This window comes from Vigna radiata, unplaced genomic scaffold (genome assembly GCF_000741045.1).
Source record: "Vigna radiata var. radiata cultivar VC1973A unplaced genomic scaffold, Vradiata_ver6 scaffold_374, whole genome shotgun sequence".
NCBI classification, from domain to species: domain Eukaryota; kingdom Viridiplantae; phylum Streptophyta; class Magnoliopsida; order Fabales; family Fabaceae; genus Vigna; species Vigna radiata.
The window spans coordinates 74,692-97,549 of NW_014542544.1; the positions used below are offsets into that span (position 1 = coordinate 74,692).

At 31.3% G+C, this 22,858-nt stretch overlaps 2 protein-coding genes across 3 annotated transcripts; both read right to left on the reverse strand.

The window, feature by feature from the left end:
- Positions 1–726: 726 nt before the first annotated feature.
- Positions 727–9,927, reverse strand: LOC106780195 (folate-biopterin transporter 1, chloroplastic). Its single transcript, XM_014668454.2, has 9 exons — positions 9,482–9,927; positions 9,034–9,269; positions 8,699–8,763; positions 8,412–8,574; positions 6,398–6,546; positions 6,035–6,289; positions 5,759–5,927; positions 5,585–5,677; positions 727–1,711 (listed from the first exon to the last, which is right to left on the reverse strand). Exons 1-9 carry the CDS (start codon positions 9,708–9,710, stop codon positions 1,412–1,414), a joined length of 1,659 nt encoding a protein of 552 aa, XP_014523940.1. The 5' UTR covers positions 9,711–9,927; the 3' UTR covers positions 727–1,411.
- A 1,013-nt stretch (positions 9,928–10,940) lies between these two features.
- LOC106780196 (protein MARD1) lies at positions 10,941–14,009 on the reverse strand. Of its 2 annotated transcripts, XM_014668455.2 has the most exons (3): positions 13,100–14,006; positions 12,195–12,995; positions 10,941–11,368 (listed from the first exon to the last, which is right to left on the reverse strand). In XM_014668455.2, exons 2-3 carry the CDS (start codon positions 12,923–12,925, stop codon positions 11,269–11,271), a joined length of 831 nt encoding a protein of 276 aa, XP_014523941.1. In that variant the 5' UTR covers positions 12,926–12,995; positions 13,100–14,006; the 3' UTR covers positions 10,941–11,268. The 2 variants fall into 2 exon arrangements, with proteins under 2 accessions (XP_014523941.1, XP_014523942.1); XM_014668456.2 differs by having other exon boundaries at positions 12,195–14,009.
- Positions 14,010–22,858: the final 8,849 nt, after the last annotated feature.

Consider the following 22,858-nt stretch of genomic DNA (forward strand, 5'->3'; position numbering starts at 1 on the left):
CCAGAATGATCCCAACGTCCACCCAACAACCCTACTGCAAGTTATTAAAAGAAAACCATAAAAAAATTAAGAGCAAAATCGCGTCTAACAGTTAGGATGGTAAAAAAAATCCCTATCCACGTATATCTATAAATAAAATTGCAAAAAATAGTCAATACTTACAAATATTTATTATTCGCATATAATGGATATTCAAGCTTATAAACGAATTTGAGTACAGATATTATATTATTTATATCTATAAATAAATAAAAATAAAAATAAAAATTATATTTTATTAAGTTAAATTCAATTATAATTAAATTAAATTTATATTTTATCTAGTTTAATTTAACTAAAATTAAATTTTTAATTTAATTTATTTTATATATTTTTGTAATTTTATTTAAATTTTATTTTAAAAATTTACAATTTTTTTTTAAAATATTTGAGTGTATCTGCATATTTTGAAATATTTATGAATATTTTTTAAACGGATAATTTTTTGTTTTTTTAAATCTGGTTGGCGATCCATGTGGTTGCTATCCCTATTAACTATGTTGTTGGAATGTTTGATAAAAAAGAGTGACGTATGTATGAGCACCCATATAAAGTACACGTACGTAGCTTATCACCTTCAGTCCAGTACATCTTCATTCCCTCGCCTTTTCCGACTTTTATTATTACGATCTATTAAGACATGAAGCATAAATAAAACATTGACTCACTCTTCCTTACTTTGAAATCTTCACAAAAGAATAAAAATTGAGAATCCTGAATATAAGTAGACAATTACAGACGAATATTTTATGTCTAGAACTATATGAAATCACTAGTCCTACATTTTACTATAGATGAGAATGTTGAACATAAGCACCTCGGCAAAATTACTTAACCTTTAAGCAGTACATGGACCCAATGAATCTTCTTTTTGCTTGAAGATAACAAGAAGTATAAGTTGCCTGTTCTCTGATTTAAGTATAACAGCTTAAAGAAACACGTAAGCTGCCTAATGGCGATTCCCATTATCGAATCACGATTATTGGCTAATAAATACAGAGCCCCCGAGTTCTTACAAAGAAGTAAAAGGGTGCATGATTAAACAAAAAGGAGAAAAGTACACTACAAAAGAACCCCGTGAATGCGTTCAGAGTTCTGATGAGACTGACACGCTGTCGTTGATGGTTAGCACTATCTTTAGTCACTACGATCATATTGTCCAGAAGCTTTTTTCTCCACAAAATCAAACAGTTTTGATTTTAACTTGACTTCGGTGTCATGGTAAAACCCATGGTAGAAACTTGAGCATCGTATATACATATACTATTTTTTTCTTAAGTGTAAGTGACATCTGTTGAACTTGCAAACAATGAGAGCTATAGCTTGACAAAGACATACAAGTCCCTGAAAAGCCAAGGACAAACAACCAGAATCAATGACACTTCATCTCAATATCGGAATCGTCATCTGGATTCCCATCAGGATTGTTCCCAGGGAGAAGGCCAAGAAGAGGTAGAGGCAATAATGAGCTAAGATTGCAAAGGATTATCAGAGGTGCCAAGTTATCAAATTTGTCCTTGGTGATTCCAAATAGTTGAGTCAAGCCCGCCCCTAACAATCCCCCAACAACACTCCCTCCATTAGATACAGACATGAGAGTTGCGAAAAGAGTTGCTTCCATTCCTTCAGGACATAATCTTGCTGCTAGCACAAGAACGGGCATGAAAGAAGCCTGAAATAAATCAGTGATCAGATGCAAGACAAATTTTGCTACAACAGATAATACACAAATAGTTGAGTGGTATAACCAAAGCACACGAAACTTATCCACGTGGTGCGCGTTAGTACTGCATATTTCATGGTGTTTATAGACATTTAATTATGTCGTCAATCATAAAAAAGATCAACTTTAACTTATTATTATCAAAACTACAACAAAAGGTATATTCCTCCTTTAAATTTACTTCTCCATAAGAAAGGTGTGAATCTTCAAAAACAAGTCGGAAGAATTCCTTTCTGATCACAAAAAGGAAGAAACAATTTGAACTTCAAATCCATGGAAACCATGTATTTCTACAAGAGTGCCAATAACAAGCTCTACAACACACTTTATAATTGGCTAATATTGATTGAAAACTACAAAGTCAGGAGAAAAAAATAAGTAGTGAGACCCCACCAAAATTTATGAATTGCCATAAAATTTAATCAATTGTCTGCTGGATTTTTGGTGTTGTGCCTTCAAAATACAGTGATTTTGATAATTTAAAATACATTAAAAACTTCTCTAATATATCAAAATCAATGTATTTTGAAGACACAATAGAAGGACAACACCAAAATCTTCACTGGAGAATTTGGACTCAGATAAATAGTCTACAAAGAAAGGTCCTCTTTTTATGAGTGGCTAGTAAACTATACAACTAAGATTTTCATCATAAATACCCATTAGTTAGTCATGATAGCAATTACCTAGGTTAGGTAGTCAAAGAAATACATGCGGTTATGTTAGAAAGAAGGGAACTTGACCAGCAACTATATTGATAGATACCCAAAAGTTAGTTCAGTTAGTAAATATAGTCAGGTTCGGGTCCCCCCGCCCCCCATAAGGGTAGGTATATGTTACCAGTAGCTGCCTACCACTTGGAATCCTAAGCAACTTCAGCTGTCATTGCTATATTCACCATGGGGCCAGGGTCAATGCTTGGGAGGTGGGGGCGAAACGTATTGATAGATACTTATGATAGCCATTAATTTGTTATGCTAGTAATTAGTTAGAAAGAAATACAAGGGTTTGTGCGTTAGGAAAAAGGGGAATGGGTCTACAACTATTAGAGGCCCATTAAATGTGGGTTTATGCTATCAAACCAGTAGCTGCCTATAAATTGGGATAACTGTAAACAGGTTAGGGGACTTGTGATTGAGAAAGTAGTCCGAAGAGTGTATACAGCACTCTGAGATATCTGGAATCAGGTATCATAGGTTTACCTTACTAATTTCAACCAATAAAAAACCCATTATTTCTCACTGTTATGATTTCAGTTCTATAAACAGGTATTAAAGCTTTCAATCTTGGACTTGTGGAGGTTGTGAAAACGATTCCAAGATTTGATGGGAAGGGTGGTACCTTTGGTAGTTGATCAATTTAGAACATTGGTGGAACTTGAAGTGCGAGAGGATAACCGACCTTGGATTTAGATGACAATGAGAGGAGACACTCTTGACTGTATGATTTGCTGGAGTAGCAACCAAATTGTCACATTTCCTACCACTGATAAGGTTGTGTTATAAGCTTTTCAACCAAAGATTTGAGTTTGTCTTCAAGATTCAGAGGAAGAAGATAAAATAAGCAATGATGAATTTCCATCAATCAAGAGCCAAGAAAAGAATCAATGTGGCAAAGAAGAATCAAATTTGGTGAATGGACCAAGAAAAGAATAAAAAACAGCAAGAAAAGAAGAATTGGAGGGACAAAAAGGGGTTGGAAACTGAGGAAATCTGTGTGAGCAACCGCCACTACAAGAAACACAAGAATCATATGCAGTCACGGAAGGAGTATGGTGAAGAATTGGAATTCTGGAGGAACTCAGAAAGAAATGGTTTCTTTTCAAAATTAATGCAATGAAATGCTGAAACAGAAAACAGGAAGCCACAGGAACTGAATTGTTCCTTGTTCACATGAACAAGAACCAGTAAAATAAGGTGGAAGAACTTCATAACCTCTACAGCAGCAACTGGAAACACTGCTTCACGGTCAAAAAGGCCATAGAATAAAAGAATTGACTCTCACATATTTGTGTTTGTCCCAGGTTAATTAAACATTAGTTTGGGATGAAATGGTCTGGTTGGCTTGGAGACCATGCTTCTTAAATCAGTTGAAATACCAGTAGGACTTTGTTTCAGCAGTCACAAGCTGTTTACCTAAGGACAATGTGAAACTTTAGGGGGAGAACGGGCCAATTTGTGATACGCATGTGAAACTTTAATGTGGTACGCATTAGTTAGTTAGTTAGCCAAAAGTACAAGCAAGGGGAACGGGCCAACAATTTATTAGACCCATTAAGGGTGGGTTTATGTCAGTAGACCAATAATTTCTTATAGATAGGAATAACTAAAAAATCATGTAATGCTTCCTAGGGGTTTATCCTGCATTAGTTAGTTAGTTAGTCAAAAGTACAAGCAAGTGGAACAGGCCAACAATTCATTAGACCCATTAAGGATGGGTTTATGTCAGTAGACCAATAATTTCTTATAGATAGGAATAACTAAAGATAGTTTAGGTGATCTGATATTGGCAAAGCCTGTAAGGACTGGATGCAGACCTCTCATAATATCTGGAATCATGTAATGCTTCCTAGGGGTTTATCCCTATTTTCTTTCAGTAGAAGACCAGTTCTTTCTTACTGCTGTGCTATCAGTTCTTTCTCACGGCTGTCGTACCAGTTTCTATCAGATATCCATTAGTTAGTTGTGTGAGTAGGATAGACATTCAATGTAATGCATGGGGTTGTATTAAAACAAGAGAAACGGTCTTGTAACTGTTTAGACCCATTAAAGGTGGGCATATGTTAGCAGATTAGTAGCCGCCTAAAGATATTAAGTGGGGTTGAGAAGAGATATTAATATGGTTAAATATAATTAGGTTTCAGAAGAAGCCTAGATCTCTCAAATATCCAGGAAATTCTTCGTAGAAATGCACTCAATCAATAAAAACTTCCGATCAACAGTTAGGACAAAAATTAGACTAGTGCATCATGTAAATCATTAGACTGATGTTCCGCAGAACCAAAATAAAACACATGAGACTCTCTTGATCTACAGAGGGGACGACAGTAGCGATGTGCAGACAAACAGAGGATGAAGAGTGCCACAATGAACAGTTTGCACAATGAACAACAATGCCTGAATGAAAAGTATAGCAGTGGACAATGTCAGAAATTTGACCTGAAGAGTAGACTGGCAGAGCAGAATCAAACTCACTCAAATACCATATTGAAGACTAAAGATTTTAGAAACAAATGCTTTACTTAGGAAGCACCCAACAACCTCACCATATAGATTCAGAGTGACATTACATTTAAGAAAAATAAAAATAAATTCAACATCTAAGAATAATGATAAGTAACTAACAGATAAACTTTCTTAGACTTTAATTACCAAGAAACCATAATGGTATTAACGTTTCCAAATGCAAAGATGTAATATAATTGTACAATTAATCCCTCAAGAGCTACTTCGAAAAGACTGCTAACAGCTAGTGCTTTAGGCCCTTTTAACTGCTTTTAGAAGTTACTAGTGCATTTGCATTGTAAGCAAAAACAATAACTTCCCATCTAACATGAGCAAATAATAGAAGCTTCAAAAGTAGCAACAATAGCAGACTTAAATTTACCATGGAAAATTTAATATTATAGTGAGAAACTAATAGACTCTAATAGAAAGGTGGAAAATATAAATAGTTTTTATGCTTGAATAGCGAAAGATAAATGAAGTACAAGAAAACTCGTTTTCAGTAAACACAATAACCTGATTAATAACTACAGCAAAAACGATATTTTGTCGGGAGCCAGTAGTATATAACTAATGAATAGAAGAATAAAATGATAACCTGACTCAAAACAGTGAGAATTAATGAATCACCAATTGCAAACCACTCATCACTAATGCCAAATTTCCGGTTTAGTCCAGTAACAAGGAAAACCTGAGAATAAAAACATAAAGATGTTTAGAACAGTCATGTCACATTAAAAATATATACATTTAACTGAACTATACAATTAACCTGAGTCATCCCAAGTGTTGAACCTAAAAGGGTAGTTGCAAGAAATATTTTCCGTAAAGGGACATTCTTCAAAAATCCATTATAAATGCCAACACCAAGCAGAGACGCAACTGAGGTAACAAGCTTGACACGTCCCAAAAACTCCGGGGTAAAGCCAAGAGAATTTGTCCTGAAATGGATAAGGGATCATTTAAAATTGAAGTAAGAGAATACCAAGAGCACAGGAAACTCTTCACAGATAAAAGAAAATAATGATCATATTAACAGTGAACATACGTAAAGTAGAACATCGCAGAGTCAGACTGCGGTGTTGCTTGCCACAAGAAAATAAACAGAGTGGGAAGAAAAACACTACGCTGTCGCACAGAACCCCACAGCTGAATAATGCTCTGTTTTGAACTTTCCAAAAACTCTGTCCCGGCAAAAAGAAGATTTGGCCCCGTAGCTGCACCGAGCATTGGTTGTTCTTTTACAAGAATGGCAACCACAGATGTTATCAACGGAAGCAATGATGTGACCCCAAAAACAAACCTGCAACAGTATATAGTCATTGGAGTTTAGAAGAACATTAAAAAGATAAAAAAGAAATACTGCTATCAGAAATCATAAGTATCTTGGTTCACACACTTCTTTCAGTACCTGACTCCATATGCATCCAGTAAAGACCCACTGAAATACGAGCTCACAATTCCACCAAAGGCCGAAGAACCCCAACATAAAGACTGAAGAGATCCCGAGGTGCTTTGTGACTCACCACGTGCCCTCTCCACAACCATTGAATCTACAACCTAAAGCACATATCAGTGTCTGAAATAGTTCTCTGAACAATTTCAATCTACAGACGACAGAAAACTACAGGTATAATGTCAGAGGCATATAAAATTCAAAAACACAAAATAAGGTGAGTTTGCATTCATGCACTGAGAACTGTGATGGAAAAGGCAAAGCTGAAAAAGGACTAAAATATATATAGCAGTAAGGTATCAATTTAATACCTTAGTGCAATATGAAAACCTAAATACCAGATTATAGAAGGAGTTAACTAATTAAAATTTAAAATATAGTACATCATAAACTAATAAAATCATATTAAAGCATGAATCACAACACGAGGTGATTGTAAGCATGGATAAAATCTATATAAAAAAACGTCATTCATGAAGAGAACAAGTAGACAGTTGTCCCTGTTTATCCAAAATGTTCCTTGTTGACAAAAAGGAAATGAAACCAATAAATTTTCATAAAGGTTAAACAGAAAAAAAGATATAAATTGTATTTCTGAAAATATTTATTTTGTTTTCACTCTCCACTTTCCTTATTTTACTCCACCATGAAAGATTCTTTCATGGATGATGGACGGCCAATAGTTAGAGGGGGGTGTGTAAAAAACAGGAATAAATTTGGAATAGGAAATTAATTTGAATGTATATAAATCTATAAGACTATAAATATGGGAAGTTAGAAGTTGTAGGAGAGAGGAGAGGTGCTCTCGAATCACCTTGCTGAATTCTTCCTGGTCATACTGACCCGAACACTCCATAATATTCCCAGGGTACATTTCCCTAGTTTTCTGTTCAATTCTTCCTGTTTGCTTCATGTAAACTAGTTTAGTGCAACAATTGGTATCAGAACCTTCCACCATATCTCTCAACTGCAAACGAGGGGCATGGATGGTGATGTTGGAATAGCAGTGTTCATCCAAGACTAGTCAGAGGGCCAGTGCACAGCCAGCACATATGGGCGCTGGTTCTGCGGAGTGTGGTGGGGTGTTAGGACCTACTGCAGGGTATGGTACTTAGGTTTCGGATTGGAAGGATGGAATTCAACTGTAACGTTTATAAGGCCCAGGGATCTCCAACCGTAATTATTAGCTTTTGTAGTGTGATTCTCCAAGGTTCTTGTCACTGTATACTAGCCCTTCCGCTGGTCCTGAGCAAACACTACAAGGCTCATATCACCTGTACCTTCGTAGTTGAGTGACGTGGAAAATCTGAGGCTAAGAAAAAGAATTAAGATTCCTTGGACTGTAAATATCAAACAGTTTGGAAGAATTCTGCAAAGAGAATATTGGATGAAAATTTTAAATTTCTGGTTCTTTGCTCTCTTGTGTTGTGCAAGGTTCTTTGCACTCGTGTAAGAGTCACTACTGGATGGAGATCAGGTAACTGAATTTTGATAACAGGATATTTTTTTATGTATTACAGGTTTTTGGCATAAATTGATAGCATAAACATTGATATAATAAGCAATCCATCAAGAAAGAGGGATAATCCACCAATCATTCACAGTCATAAAATAGCCAACATCTAATTAACAGGAAAAAATATATATATAAAAGATTCTCCCATTCATTTGCCACAAGATATGTACTTGCACTTGAAGATAACACGTATAAAAATAAAGCGGATAGGAAGTACACCAGCATAATTAAAGAACGACGATAATCCATACATCACCTTACATCTATATATTTTTACCATTTAATTACAAACTATTCTATCCTACCCATTTTTCCGTTCACCCACACTTGTTTCAGTAATTTCACATCAATGTTAGATAGTCCGCTTGGTGTTGATGTGCAACAAGTATCATTTCTGTAATTAAATTATTCCAGAGAAAAGCATATGTGAATAACTAAGTAGGAGACACTCACAACATCCGAGAAGGCAACAGAGAAAGATCCAAGAAGTATGCAAAAAGCAGCACTGTATTTGTTGTCAACAAAAGTAGCCATCAAACTCCATGAGAGTGCACCAAACAGCCCTGACAAAACCAGGTATGACCTTCTTCGATAACCAAAGAGGGGGACCGAATCACTACACACCACATTAATTACTTCAATAATGAAAATGCAGTCCCCGGTATAGATAGAATAAAATTGAAAAAATAATGAAGCGTCCACTTCGGGGAGTGGAAAAAGTGAGTGGGTTTTAGACTCACCTAATAAACCCGTACAGAGGCTTGACAAGCCACGGTAAAGAAGATAAACCAGCAACCACAGCTGCCTAGTCAACATTATATGAGTGTAACATGTCAGTCCTTCAAATATGAGTTCATAATAGATTCAATAAAAAAAAAGGGGGGGGGGGGGGGGATCGGAAGTTCAAGGAAATGCTATCATCACCCTTTTGGTTTCTATATTTGATTCAAGCAAAGATGCACATAGAATTCACACCTTGAGTTAGATAAATGAACAAATGTTATAAAATTAAAATGAAATTAATCAAAAAGATGTGCACGAACAGCATATTAAACCCCGAGTTCAGAAGACACACCTCAGCAGGGTCCAAATGCAAATCATCTTTTAAGTAAAAGTTGACAGCCAGTCTTGCAAGACCTAAAACACCTTGAACAAAATACACCATCGCAACAGCAACATTGTCAGGGGATAACTCTACCCCAAACAATTTGATGCTGGTCATGCGATATTTGTGCTTTCTAGGAGCCACTTTACTAGAGGAAGAAGCCTCTAGATCGATCTCAGTTGTTAAAGCGTCATCTTTTCCAGCATCTGCCAAAAAAATCAAAATCCAACATTGATGCCATTTTACCATACTTGAAAATGAATTCAAGCTTAGTATAAAATACTTCATCACTCAGCATAAGCATGATGAATTGCATTAAGGATAAAATTTACAAAAGCACATAGAAACTTTATAGACCAAAAAAGAAAATTAAAAGTTGCATGTGTCGTGGATGAGGAATTTCAATTTTGAAGCTTACTTATACGAGAAACCAAAAAAGGGTCGCTATCCTCGCTACTGAGTCGGAGAGAGGAGCCAGACCTCGAAGCAGTGCCGGACATTTCCATTTCCGGCTGATTCCGACGCGTTCTCCGGCGGAATGGCGGAGTACGAGAGATAATTGGCGTGCGGCGTGTGAGAGAAGGATGAAAGTTGGAAAATTTGGAGGGTAGAAATGGTAATAAAGACAAAATATAAACGCAAGTCATTTTATTTTATGGAAATATTTATTGGTGTAATTAAATTAATTAGGGAGTTCAAATTTGAAGCATGTTATTGATGCTATCGTCCTGCATAGCAGCTATGGTGAGTGAGTGTGGTGCGTGGGAGGTGTGCATGAATAAGACATGGATGATGTTGTGGTGTGCCAAGACGGAGTTCGGATAGGGCCTTTAACAGTGTAGTCCAAAGCCCGTAAAAGTTGTGTTGGGCCTTTATAATGGGTTTCATTATTTTTTTTTTAATTTTCTATCGTTTTATACGTAACAAAAATGTGCTAAAGCTGTATATACGAAGAATGGCATACAATAGAAACATATTTACCACATAACTCATTTAGTCTATAGAATTTAACATACATTTTAGGTCTAAAAAAACAAAAAACGCATCAATTTTTTAGAGAATTATTTTAGTAACTCCAATTTTTTATATTTAAACTTAAACGTAAAATTAACATTATTCTCAAACTTTACTATGTTTCTATCCAAACTTAAAATAATTTTAAACTGTTAAGTCTTGTTAAATCATATTTTAAGCTATCAAAATAACATAAAAAATTCAAACATTATTTTGAAATAAATTTAATAATTATATTTATTTATTTTAAAAATTTAAACTATATTAAAATTTGAAAAAAAAATATTAATTTTATTTTAAAATTTAGATATTAAGAATATATTTAACCCTTAAAAAAATATTAAGTTAAGGGTAAAGAAATAATAAAAGTTTACTGGGAGCAGAAATATGTGTCTTACCAAATGAAGCTTGGAGTATGGCCGAAAAAGGAAATTGCAAGTTTCCAAAAAAAAGAAAAAGAAATATTGACAGAGACGTGGAAAAGTAAATAAAGAAAGAAATAAGGGTAACTAGGCTATGAGTTTACTCATTAGTTTTACTACCATCTTTGTTTTGCCACAAATGTTGTGCTTAATATAACGCCACAGAATCATTCTTCTGACCAAGTCAGAAAACTGTTCCCTCTTAAACCTTACGGCATGTGCTCCACTCCACCATCGGATTATCTAAATGGTCAGTACAACGGCTCCGATCATCACGTACTGTAAATATGCTAAAAGCACAAACAATCAAAGCATATGAAAAGAGAAGGGGAATCTACTACAGATGATGTCACTGGTCCTATGAGCGTCATTATAGTATTATCATTATCACTTTCGAATACTATATATATATATATATATATATATATTATATAACAATAATAAACAAAGATAATATGGAAGATCAAGTCATACACATGTATCATTACAAAACTGTGGCCAACCCAACAGCAATCCCCTAATTCATTCATCATTTCAATAAAATCACCTCTACAGTACTATCTCTGCCTGCAATTCCCCTTTCCATCTTCTACATTGCTAATCTCAGAGAGGGTCACACTCATAAGCAGAAATAGAAAAACCAGGTACAGTGATCCTGATTTCCAAGGACCATTTTTTGTCCTAGAAAAATAAATATGAAGGTATTATTCTGAGCCCTTTCAAGCAAAACATCGAATGGCTTTGGGCGTTGGAGGCTAAAGGAATCAAACTATGGCCCGTAAATATCACTGCCTTCTAATTTATTCATCTCTTCCTCCAAGAGCATCCCTTGGTACCGGCATTCGTTGCTGCAAAATGCTCTCTCACCCCTGCATTACAACATCACCAGCTTCATTCAAGATCTTCTGCTCTAATACAAATTAGTAGATCATACTTTCATTTCACTCTTATCCATAACCACTTTTTTTTTTCTGATCCTAAAGTAATTCACAATTCACATCGCCGATTAAAATGAAGAATCGCATCATATTATACTTTATATTGCAACAAAACAAGTAATTCACAATTTTCTCAGTCTTTGTTGTTTTAAGAGAACGGATGGAAAAAAAAAGTTATTAACCATTGAGACTTAAGACAAGAGCTCAAAGATACGAAGAGGACAAAAAGAAATTAGGCAGATATAGGCGAGCCCCATCCATTATGACATCAATTTAATTTCCCGCAGAAATATATTCAAGATGTAGTACCGTTTGATGATCAGATATTAAAGTAACTTTGCAGTACACAAATGAGAAATATCAGCTTTTTTCCTTTCTTTAAATATAGACCACTTGAATCCTTTGTCAGCTATTCCTGTTAGAGCCTAGTGCCAGATAAGTTCTGACAAATATGCTCGCAGTAAAACTCTTTCATTTTTTTTAATCTTGATCAAGCCAAATAAAACTAAATAAACAGAAATAATACTACAAGAAAAGACTTTGTTTTTCCTAGTAATTTTTCCCAGAGTTTTCATAGTTCCCCATATGTTATATGACGCAAACAGAATTATTTCAGTCGAGGTTTCATCTACTCTATAAGAATGAGTAAAATTTGCTGTCAATTCACATCTCAAATCGAAAAAGCCAATTAAATTCCTATTTCAAGAACAAAGAACTGGACAAGTATTTCTTTGGGGGATAAAGAATAAGAAATTACCTGTACATGTAGATGTCTTTACCCTCTCCAAGGTTTCTTTTGCAGTGAAAGCATACACTCAAAAAGCTTCGAGAGTGATAATTTGTGTGATGAGGAAAACACCCATTTTCCTTAACAGAGCATCCAAGTTCGAAGCAGCTACTCTCGATGATGCAATTATCAAATATGTGAGTGGTTCTCGGGTTTGGCCCGTGGGAAATCACACGAGTGTAATCCTCAGAGAGTTCCATTTCACTTGCAGAGAGACATCCCATAAAAATCCGCTGGGAATTAGCACCTCCGGATGCAGATTTTCCCATACATAGACTCCCAGGGGAAAAATTTCCCTTCTCGGCTACGAATTTGGATGATTCAGTTGCAGACAGGGGAGGAATCTGAATCTTAAGCTGAGATCCAAATACAACCATTCGACTCTCATGTTTCGAACTCACTTCACCGTGTTTCTCTTCGTCGACAAGAGCGTCCACTAGGCCAAGACCAACACCTTTAGAATCCAATCTGTCCCAGTGACGCTTGTGTTCACTCCCTGGAGTTCTGGGACTGTTTGTTTCAGACCAAAAAGGGTTCTTGAAACCGGAGAAAGGCTTGCTGTCGAGTATGGAGGTAGGGCTCATCATGGTTTCCGTTTCATGGAAACCTTTGGGAGTGAAATTGGTGAACAACCTCGGAGAACTGAAGAAAGAAGACGAAACGGATCTCTTGTACTTTTCTGAGGAACCAGAATCTGCCATTAGACCCCTGTTTTTCTCTCACTAACTCATTCACTCAGTCACCAATCACCTTAGCTTGCTTTTATGTTTCCTGAAACCAAGACACAGAATATGCCACAAGTTTAGAACCTTGTTAAGTTGTTTAAGGAGTGCTCATATCATAACAGTGCTTGTGTTTGTGTGTACAGGAATCACCTGAAAGGACAAGGTTGGCCAACTAAACACGGCCATAAGTTCGAAGAGGCAACACCAACACCGACTTTAAACCGAGGCTATAAATTCTGTGAAGGATTAAAAAAAAAGGGGAAAACTGCAAATTGCAAACAAGTTTCCATGAGTAGAAACCTCTTCCTGTGTGACCCCCCAATCCAAAACCAAAGAGAAACTTAGAGAAACATAAGGAAAATAGGAGTTGCTTTATTTCGTTCAAGAAAAAGAGAAAAGAAGGAAAGAAAGAAAGAAAAATGACTTTTTCCCCGGCTTTCTCGCCCTCGATTCTCCTGTTTCTGAGAATAGAATCACGATGGGGCTCAAAAACGACATGCGAAGAGACCCTCAGTGGTCATGATCAAAGGACCAGACGTGCATGCATCAGACAGCAGAACAAAGAAGAGTTTGTTTTTTGTTCCTTCTTTTGGCTACCTTTATTTCTCCCTTTCAATTTCTCTGCATTTATGTCTCTCACTTCTGTTTCACCTCAAATTATTAGTGCCTTACGAGTAAAAGGCCAAACACCCCTAAGGTAAAACCCACTCAACTGGTCCCAAAAATCCCATTTCACCACCAAAATGTAAAAGATAAAAACTTAAAAGCTACGGTTGTGATGATGATAATTCATACGTAATCCATAAAGCCCCTCTCTTTTTCTCTCCTCGCCCTTTTATGCCTAGTGGGGTTATCTTTTTTCACTGTGCTCTTTCTCCCTCTTTATTTCCCACTAGTTCAAGTGTCCATCATGAGCCCTGAAAAATTGGCATGGAGTTGCAGAGCGAGCAGTACTGAGAAAGAGAGAAGCATAGGACACAAGACAAGGGAAAATTCAGAATTCAGAAATCAGAAGCAGTGTGTGGTGGTAGTAGTAGTGCGAATGTATAGCTTGTTCGTGTCTTCTTATATCTTCTTATAAAGACGCGTGTGTTTGAGAATGAGTGTTTTTTTTTTTTTTTTTTTTATTTTACTTTACTTTGTAGTGTGCGTTGGTTTCAGGAGAAAAAGAGCCGTGGTTTTAACAAAACCTAAAACCACCACACTGCACTCTTTTCTCTCAGAGCAATGGCAGTAACAAGGTCTGAGTTTGATGTGTCTGTGAGAGCACAAAGGTGAGATGATGTTTTGTGGGTGAAATTTAAGATAGGCGATCTCAATCTTTCACTCTCAACTCACTCAGCATCAGTGGATCAAAGGCAAAATATAAAGTATAATAACATAACATGCTCACATCATAATACAACCACTCACGAGACTTCAATTACAAGATGTCTCCATACCTATATCAAGTCTTTAGTCTAAATTAAATACATAACAATAAATAAATTGATGCTAATTTTTTTTTGTAAGTGCACTTAATTTTAAGGTTAGAAAAATAATTACCAATGAGACTGGTTCTGATGTAAATTTGCCATTTATTCTCAAGACGAGAGTGGACAAAACATAATGGAGATTCGTACGTCGATGTTGAATTTCATTGCAGTTATACGAAATTGCAAAACTGAAAATATTATTGTTTAGAACTGTTTATAAATCAGATTTTACAGTATTATCATTTAGAGGACTGCTAGTATACCATTTTTAAAACAAATATTTAGGTAGTGGATAAAATAAAAGTTGAAATTTCAGTTAATGGTAGAATTAAGAAATGTGATCCAAAGAATGTGTTTGAGAAAAAAATAATTGGTGAAAATAAGTTATATTATCTTATCAATCAGGGTTTATTTACACCACAGTTTTTAAAATAAATTTTTATAATTTATTTATAAAAAATATTAAGTTTTTATAACTCCCTAATATTTTTTTTATCATTAACTACCTTTATTAATAAGTCGTATTAATAAATAGATAATTGTAAGTTTTTTTAAGAAATACTTTTATTCATTTAAAAATATTTTATTAATTTATGATTTTTTGAAATTAGCTTACTTTAGTATATTTATTTTCAACATTAGTTTGTGAATATTTTTTTTTAATTTAATTAAGAATTAATAAATTACTTTTAAAAGTAATTATACAAAAATGTTCAGTAGTTATTAGCTCTTAAGCAATCAAAATAAGGGAAAAAAACAACTGAATTTTCTTAAATTGTGGAAATTAAAGCACTAAAGTTTATTTATTCATGTTTTTCTAAAGTATATGTCTAAGTAATTTCACTGAGTACTTTAACTAAATATTGAGGTTTAAAACATTCTCTTATGTAATATTTGTTTTTCCGTCTATTTTTTTTTTTACAATTTCTTAATTTTGACTTTTCATTCACAATTAAAATTAAAATTAAAAAACTAAAAATTAAAAAAAAAACTATAATTTATTGATTTTTTGTTAGAATCTAATTTTATTTTTAAATAAGTGATCAAAAATAAATGTTTTTGGTTTGTATTTTTATGGGAAAACAAAAAGGTTTAACTGTTTTAATTATTTTTAAATCTGTATAAGATGTAACTTTTTTATTCTAAAAAAAATGAAACATTATTACATGTTATTTTTATTGAGATGCATTGTATGAATTTTCTAATCCCCAATTTTAACATACATTTAAGGCTAGTTGCTTTTATCTGTAAAAAAAAAAAGTGAGAAACTAGCCAAGTTCATTGCTAAGTTTAATTTTATCAGTTAAATTTAACTTTTATAAGAATAATTTAAGACCAAAAGTCAATAATATTTAACATACCATGTTATTCACATTCTATATTATTAATATTATTATAAGAAGATTGGCAATGGCTAGAAATTAAAGTGGAAGCATTTGAATTAAAAAATTGAGTAGTAGTAGTGGAGGAGTTCACGGACCCCTCTGTAGAGTTAATTTGTACACCACCATCAAATCATATATAAATATACTTTACCATTCTCCTACGTCAACCTAATAATAACGGTCCCACTTCACTCTTTTTTTTTTTTTCAACACTGTTCATATTCAATTCTCTGACTCCATCTATGTCACTTAACTCCCACCCATAACTCTTTTACAATTACTAACGTTTTAAATGACAATAAGACCCCACTTTCACTTTCTTTATTTCTAAACATTTTTTTCTAAATCTTCAAAATTTCAAAAGTTTTTCTTCAGTTTTATACCTAGCATGAGCAACAGCAGAGAGAATATTACTGGAATGCCATGTAAGAGAAAAAGAAAGGGGGACCCGTTTTGTGATTAGGCTGTGAGCAGAGGGTGAATCATGGTTCATGATAGCACCAAGCCAGAAACCATACCCAACCCATCACTCTGACCCCATCTAGCCCACTGGTTGGTTCAAATTTGCGTCACTCTTTCATGCGCCAAACTTTTTCTTTACTCTTTTTGCGGATTTGGACATGCAACGTCCAATGAAATACTCAATAAGTGCACGCCAAGACGAGTCTGCATTATTCATTATTCATTCTGCAAAACATTATTAAAGTAACCCAGCTCCAAATTCTTTCATAACAAAAAATACCATATCATCCACATATAAAGCTTTTTAATTTCAATTCTCATATCCATAAAATATACATCTTATAAATCTTTTTTTAATGTAAACAAAATTTACCATAACATCTCATAAAACCACCGTCACACCTTACATATTTAAACAGGATCAAAAAAAATATTTTTTAAAAGTGAATTATGAAGGAATAAAAGACCTAACAAAATTTTGTATATATGAAACTCAAAATGTAAGTCATTGTCTCACTGCTGGGTTGTTTGATTGATTCTGCCATATAATGCTACCCTATCCTTCTCTACCTATGTTAGGCAATCTAGCCAGCTACCCTATGTTATATATATTCTAGTTTTGTCTACCACCTTCTTGCATGACATCTCCATGTGAGTTGTTATAAGATAGAGATTACATATTTGTATAAAACACTTTCATGGAGAGGCCTTGTAATCTTAAACTAAAATTTTTAGTAAAAAGACTTCAAGCAACTTGATGCATGGTATGATGAGATCATAAAATTAAGAATTAGAATTTTCGATATTTTAATAAAATGAAAATTGAAAGTTTTTATAAAATATAATAATTAAAACTAAATTATAAAAATATAATTAAGTTCGTGCATTTGTTAACAAATGTAATGTGATTTTATATTAGCTTTAAGAATGGATGTGTCTTGAATTTCCACTGTTTAATAGGAAAAAAAAATGTAACAATTATAAAGTGTAATTTTAAACTGTACTGCTAGGAAATTCTTCTAGATAAGTTCTCTTTATTTAGTTATTGAATCATGTAAAGTGTTATTTTTATTATATTTTAGTTTTTTTTAATTAATCTATTTTTTTTTCAATTAAATTTTTTTCTTTATTTCTCACATTTATTTTTCAAAAACATTTTTTTAATAGTGTTATTAAACATGTTCGAAAATAAATTGTCAGGCACAAATTTACAATTGGAGCCTATGTTTAATCATTAAGTATGACAGATTAGTATTATTTATGTGAAATTATAATAAATTGTCAGGCACAAATGTTTTATTTTATAGTTTCCATTCCTAACCGAACATCTTATAATTTTTAGTTTCTTGAGTTAAATTAGTCTTCTTAATTGAACCCAATCTTAATTTATTCATTGACTATTAAAATTTTTGAGATTTAATACCTAAATAGAATTTAAATAATTGTAATAAATTAGGATAAGTTTAAGCTTTAAGCATATATATATATATATATAGACACGATTTTGTTACTTATACTCATTCATCATGGTTACATGTGAATACAGTATTATAATGAGTTGTTAAACTTGTTATAATAATTAATAGTATAATATACTCGATTAGTTTGAAGTTGAGATTCTGATATTTTGGTACAATTCTTTTTTCTCGTTTGCTGTCGGCTTTTGATTATATTTATTTAACAGTTAACTATTGTGACTAATCGAAGTTTATTGATTTAAACCACGTGGAACTCTATTATTGTCGTTTGATAAATAAGTTGAAATACTAGCCTATCATAGTTTTAGGTAGTAATTATGACTTCAACTTGTGTTTTGGTTTGTACAATTTAGTAAGGATGGTGATAAAACTATAGAGTAATATTTTATATGTTTAGTTGTTTTTGAGAAAAAAAAAATGTCAGTTTTATTTGAATGATACATTAAAAAAACAGTTGTTATGAAAATTTAATTTGAGTTTAATTAAAAGATATGCTATACCTAAGTTTCAGTTATTTAATAATGCTTTGAGTTGAATGGTCTTGGCAGCACATTTGTGTTAGGTAATACTAGTGTCCAAAGTATGTCTCCTAAGAGCAGAATAAAATTATACAAAATCGTTTAAAAGATCACATCTTGCCAAGTTGCTTTTTGACAGCTAAAACTTATATTTTGTTGTTAAAACTTACATTTTTTGTTGTTTTGTATTTGCTATGTTAAGATTCCACGTGATATTTAATTAAAACTGTTAATTATATTAGTGATTTTAATAATTCTAATTATCAGAGTTTTTAAGAAAAAAAAATTCTTTGAGAATTTTTTATACATTTTATGATAAGTATGGTATACAAGTACACACTCATGTAACAAATTTTACATCTATAGAGCACATTGTAAAGAAGAAGAAAAATGTCAAGCTCAAGCTACAGTCATTAAAAAAATGCTATAACAGAATACGATAACTTTTATTTAAAAAATTACAAAAGTATAGAAAGGAATATCTTCATGTAAAGAACTTCTAGTTTTTAGTCGTAAGAAAAAAAATATTAACATATTTATTTTCTCATATAAAAATAAGAGAAGATCTAAAATTAATGTGTTTCACAACTTCTAAAAATAATTTAGCCAATTCTCAAGACATATAGAATTATTGTGGCAATATAGTTTAACTATTCAAAGAGAGTCATAAACTGCAAATTCTCCTCACATATACTAATATAAACAAGCTTGATAATATAGACGATACTCGTAATCTTAATTCCTTGAATTTTTGTTTTCCAGATTGCTATAATTTAGTTATGTATTACTCAATAACATGCTGTGCAAAATAATTATTAAAATAATATAATTTTGTTAAAATAAAATTTTAATTTAATTCAATCTTATTTAATTATGTTACCAAAATAAAGTTTACTCATTTATGAATCGGTAAATTATTCAAATTCACAATATTTTAAAAAAGAAAAAAAAAATCTAACATTGTATGAGACATCACATATATTTAGATACACAAATCAATTTATTTGCTTAAGGAGATTTGTGAAGGAGAGAATGGACAAATTTGCTGGAGATTGTAATCTCAAATGAAAAGATTTGTATTGTAATGAATTTTTACAATCTGGTCATGCGATTTTTGTCGAGGGTGAACAATGTATAGTGTTTATTTTTAAAAATCATTTTTTAACACATGCATAAATAATGTTCATATATTATTTTAAAATGAAGGGTAATTTTGTGATCTTTATTTTATATTTATTATAATATTTCTTTTATCTATTTCAATAATCAAATTACTCATAACTTTAATGTCAAATTCACTCACTTTTACTTTCATTTAAAAAAAAATTAAATAAACATAACTTTACTCTTGGTAAAAGAAGAAGGTATTGAATAAAGAATTTTGACGATGATAATGTATAAATAAACCTTAAAGATTTGAAGAAAAAAATGAAGTAGTTCAAGAGAGACATTGAAAATCAAATAATGTAATTATTGAAGTCTTGTACTCCTATACGCATTTAGGTACCACAATCTATCATTCAAACACTCTCAGAAACGTTTAATCTTAAGTTTAACAACCTAATTTATGAAATAATCGATTATAAGTGGCAGTTGTGAAATCCTCTTTATCTTCTTACCTATTTTCAAACTTTAGACCTATAAATATTTTTCATCTTCTTACATATTTTCAAACTTGAACTTATAAATACTTTGTTTATAAATACTTTTAAATATATCTTTTCACTTAGAGGTCTAAGAGTTATGCACTGAAAAAAATACTATTTTTGTGAAAATAAGTTTTGAAAAATCTAATGCCTTAATTTTATTAGATGTGATTGTAAGGTATTAGTTATTTTTAATATTTAATTAATCCTTCTTTTAAAGAAATTAAACATGAAAATAAGATTTACTTCTATTTGAATCAGTATAAAATCATTTTTGTAAAATTTTTTTCTACACTCCTTATATTTGTTTGTTGTTATTATTTATACAAAAATCAATTTTATTTATAAAAAGAAATTCTAAAACATACAATTTTTATTAAATAACAAATTCACCATCCGTCTACAAATATCTAACATTTACCTCCAAATCTAATCATAGAGATCCCCTCCCTCTCCCACAAATAAATCTATCTATTTATAGAAAGACAGCCTGATACAAAAGTTGTATCATTTTAGTGGAAAGAATGTAGACAATACATATTACATTGCAATCTAAAAAGTTTTACACTATTCACTACTTGTAGTCAACTAGTAACGTCTTATCACAGCATAAACGTAATGATACTGAATTTCTATTATGGTATATAATAATCCGTTCAAATATACCGTGGGGTGAAGTTGGTTAAATTCAATTTTTTTTTTGAAAAAAAAGAAAAAAACTAGAGTAAAAAGGTGTGATTTTTTTTTTTAATGTTGATTTGATTTACTTTCATATTTGTAAACAATTTTACTATTAAAAATCAGTCCATGTGATTTTCACAGCCTGCCCTTCTTTGTACATTATTGATAGGAAAGCAAAGGGTAGGATGTCCCACATTGATTTGGGTGTTTGAATCCACGTCAGAATTTTCATAGGTTCTTCATCTCTACATATTTTTTTTATTAGTATAGGAAAATTTGATAATGAAATTAGTAAAATGTTATAATTTTATTTTTAAAAAATTGAGATTGAACAACATATAAATAAATAAGTTAACATAGCATTATACCACTTCAGTTTACTTTACAACATAGCTAAGACTATATCAACATATTAGATTTTTTTTACCCATAAAAACATAATTAACCTAATGAAAATAGTCTCTAACTGTGACGACTTTAACTTTTTCAAATAAATCAATCAAAAGTCGATATAACTTCTTTTTAGTTACAACAAAATTGTTTCATCATGGCACCATTTATTCAATCTTGATTTTTTTTTTAAGTTACACCACTTTAGTAATTTTATAATTATATTACCTCCTTCTAGTAAAAAAAAAACTTTACATATGACTTTGATACAAATAGTAGTAAATTAGTAATGAATGTGTTAAATGAAAAATTTTTAATAAATATTTTGTAGATGTCAAAATTTGTAAGTAGATATATAAATTTTTAAAAATGTATAAAATATATTAAAATTAAAAATATATATAAATATTAATTCATATGTAAAAAAAATTGAGAGGACAAAACCTATCAACTACCACCATGATAACTACTTTCTTTCATTATCTCTTCTCTCTATTTTCAATGTTTTAAGATGTAATACAACACATTTTCATGTTTTTCTTTTATAAAAGGAAAATATTACACTATATATGAGTGATTTATTTTTCTCAATTGTTTCTTCTTTATCATGTGAAAATAAATTCTTAAAAAATAAATTTTAAATGTAATTTTATAAAATCAACTTATAAAATAAGATTTATTTTCATTTATATATTAATATTTACTCTTTTTATCTTTAACTTATATGAAATTTTTAAAAGAAGAATTTTTCAAAAGAAGTGTTTAATAAGCTAAAGTTATCAAATACATATAAAGTAAAATAAAATTAAACAATACACATTAAACTCATGATATAATACCATGAAAAAAATAAATACAAACTTAAATAACACATAAAAACTAAAGTATCACTTGAAGACGTTTAAATGATACCTATAGTCATTTAAAACATTAATACTTCTAAGACCTTTTATACCGAGCAAAATACTTTTTCATTAAAGAATTTATATACACGTGATTGATTAAAATTAAAATTCTACTTTAAGACATTAAAATAACATTTCTTTTATTTTATAAAAACTAAAACTAATAATTATAAAAAATTTTAAAAATAAAAATAAATGAGAAATTATAAATATTAAAATTAAGTTCAATTAATTTTCTATGCATGCATTCAAGTGTTTATTTTATACTTAATCATTATAGTTACGTGATTTTCAAAACAAGTGAGTAGGGAATTTTTTTTACCGAAGACAAGTTAATTTTTCCTAACATTTACAATCTGTTTTTCATAATAGACTGTGGAGACTGAAAATCTCAAGCTATTTTTTGAATTAATTTAGTTAAATCAAGCAAGTGGATTTTTAGGGACAAAGTTGGTTTCAAAAAGGTAAAAGTGTGAAAACATGGAGTTACTATAGTAAATTCAATTAAAATTAAGTAAAATATATATATTGATTAATGAGTATAAAAATACACATTAAAAATGTATGTCCATATATTGGTCATACCATCTGGTAACACATATTAGACAAGTTTAAACAAATATGTTCATACACATATCGATATACATTAGATAACTTTATTTATTTTATGATTGAACGAGTCATATAGTATATATTCCACAAATTTGTTCAAATACTAATTAGACAAATCTAATAATATTCATTAAACAAATATATTTATATTGATTAGATAAGTATAACAATACATAACTAAAGAAATTATCAATTCATTAATTAAACAAATTTAATAATTAATATTATATAGTCTATTCATACATAATTAATATAAAAAATAAGATATTTACTGCATCAATAACATCAAACATAATTTGTTTGAAAATGTCTGAGAACTTTCAAATCATGTAGCTCTCAAATCCCATGTAGATGTGT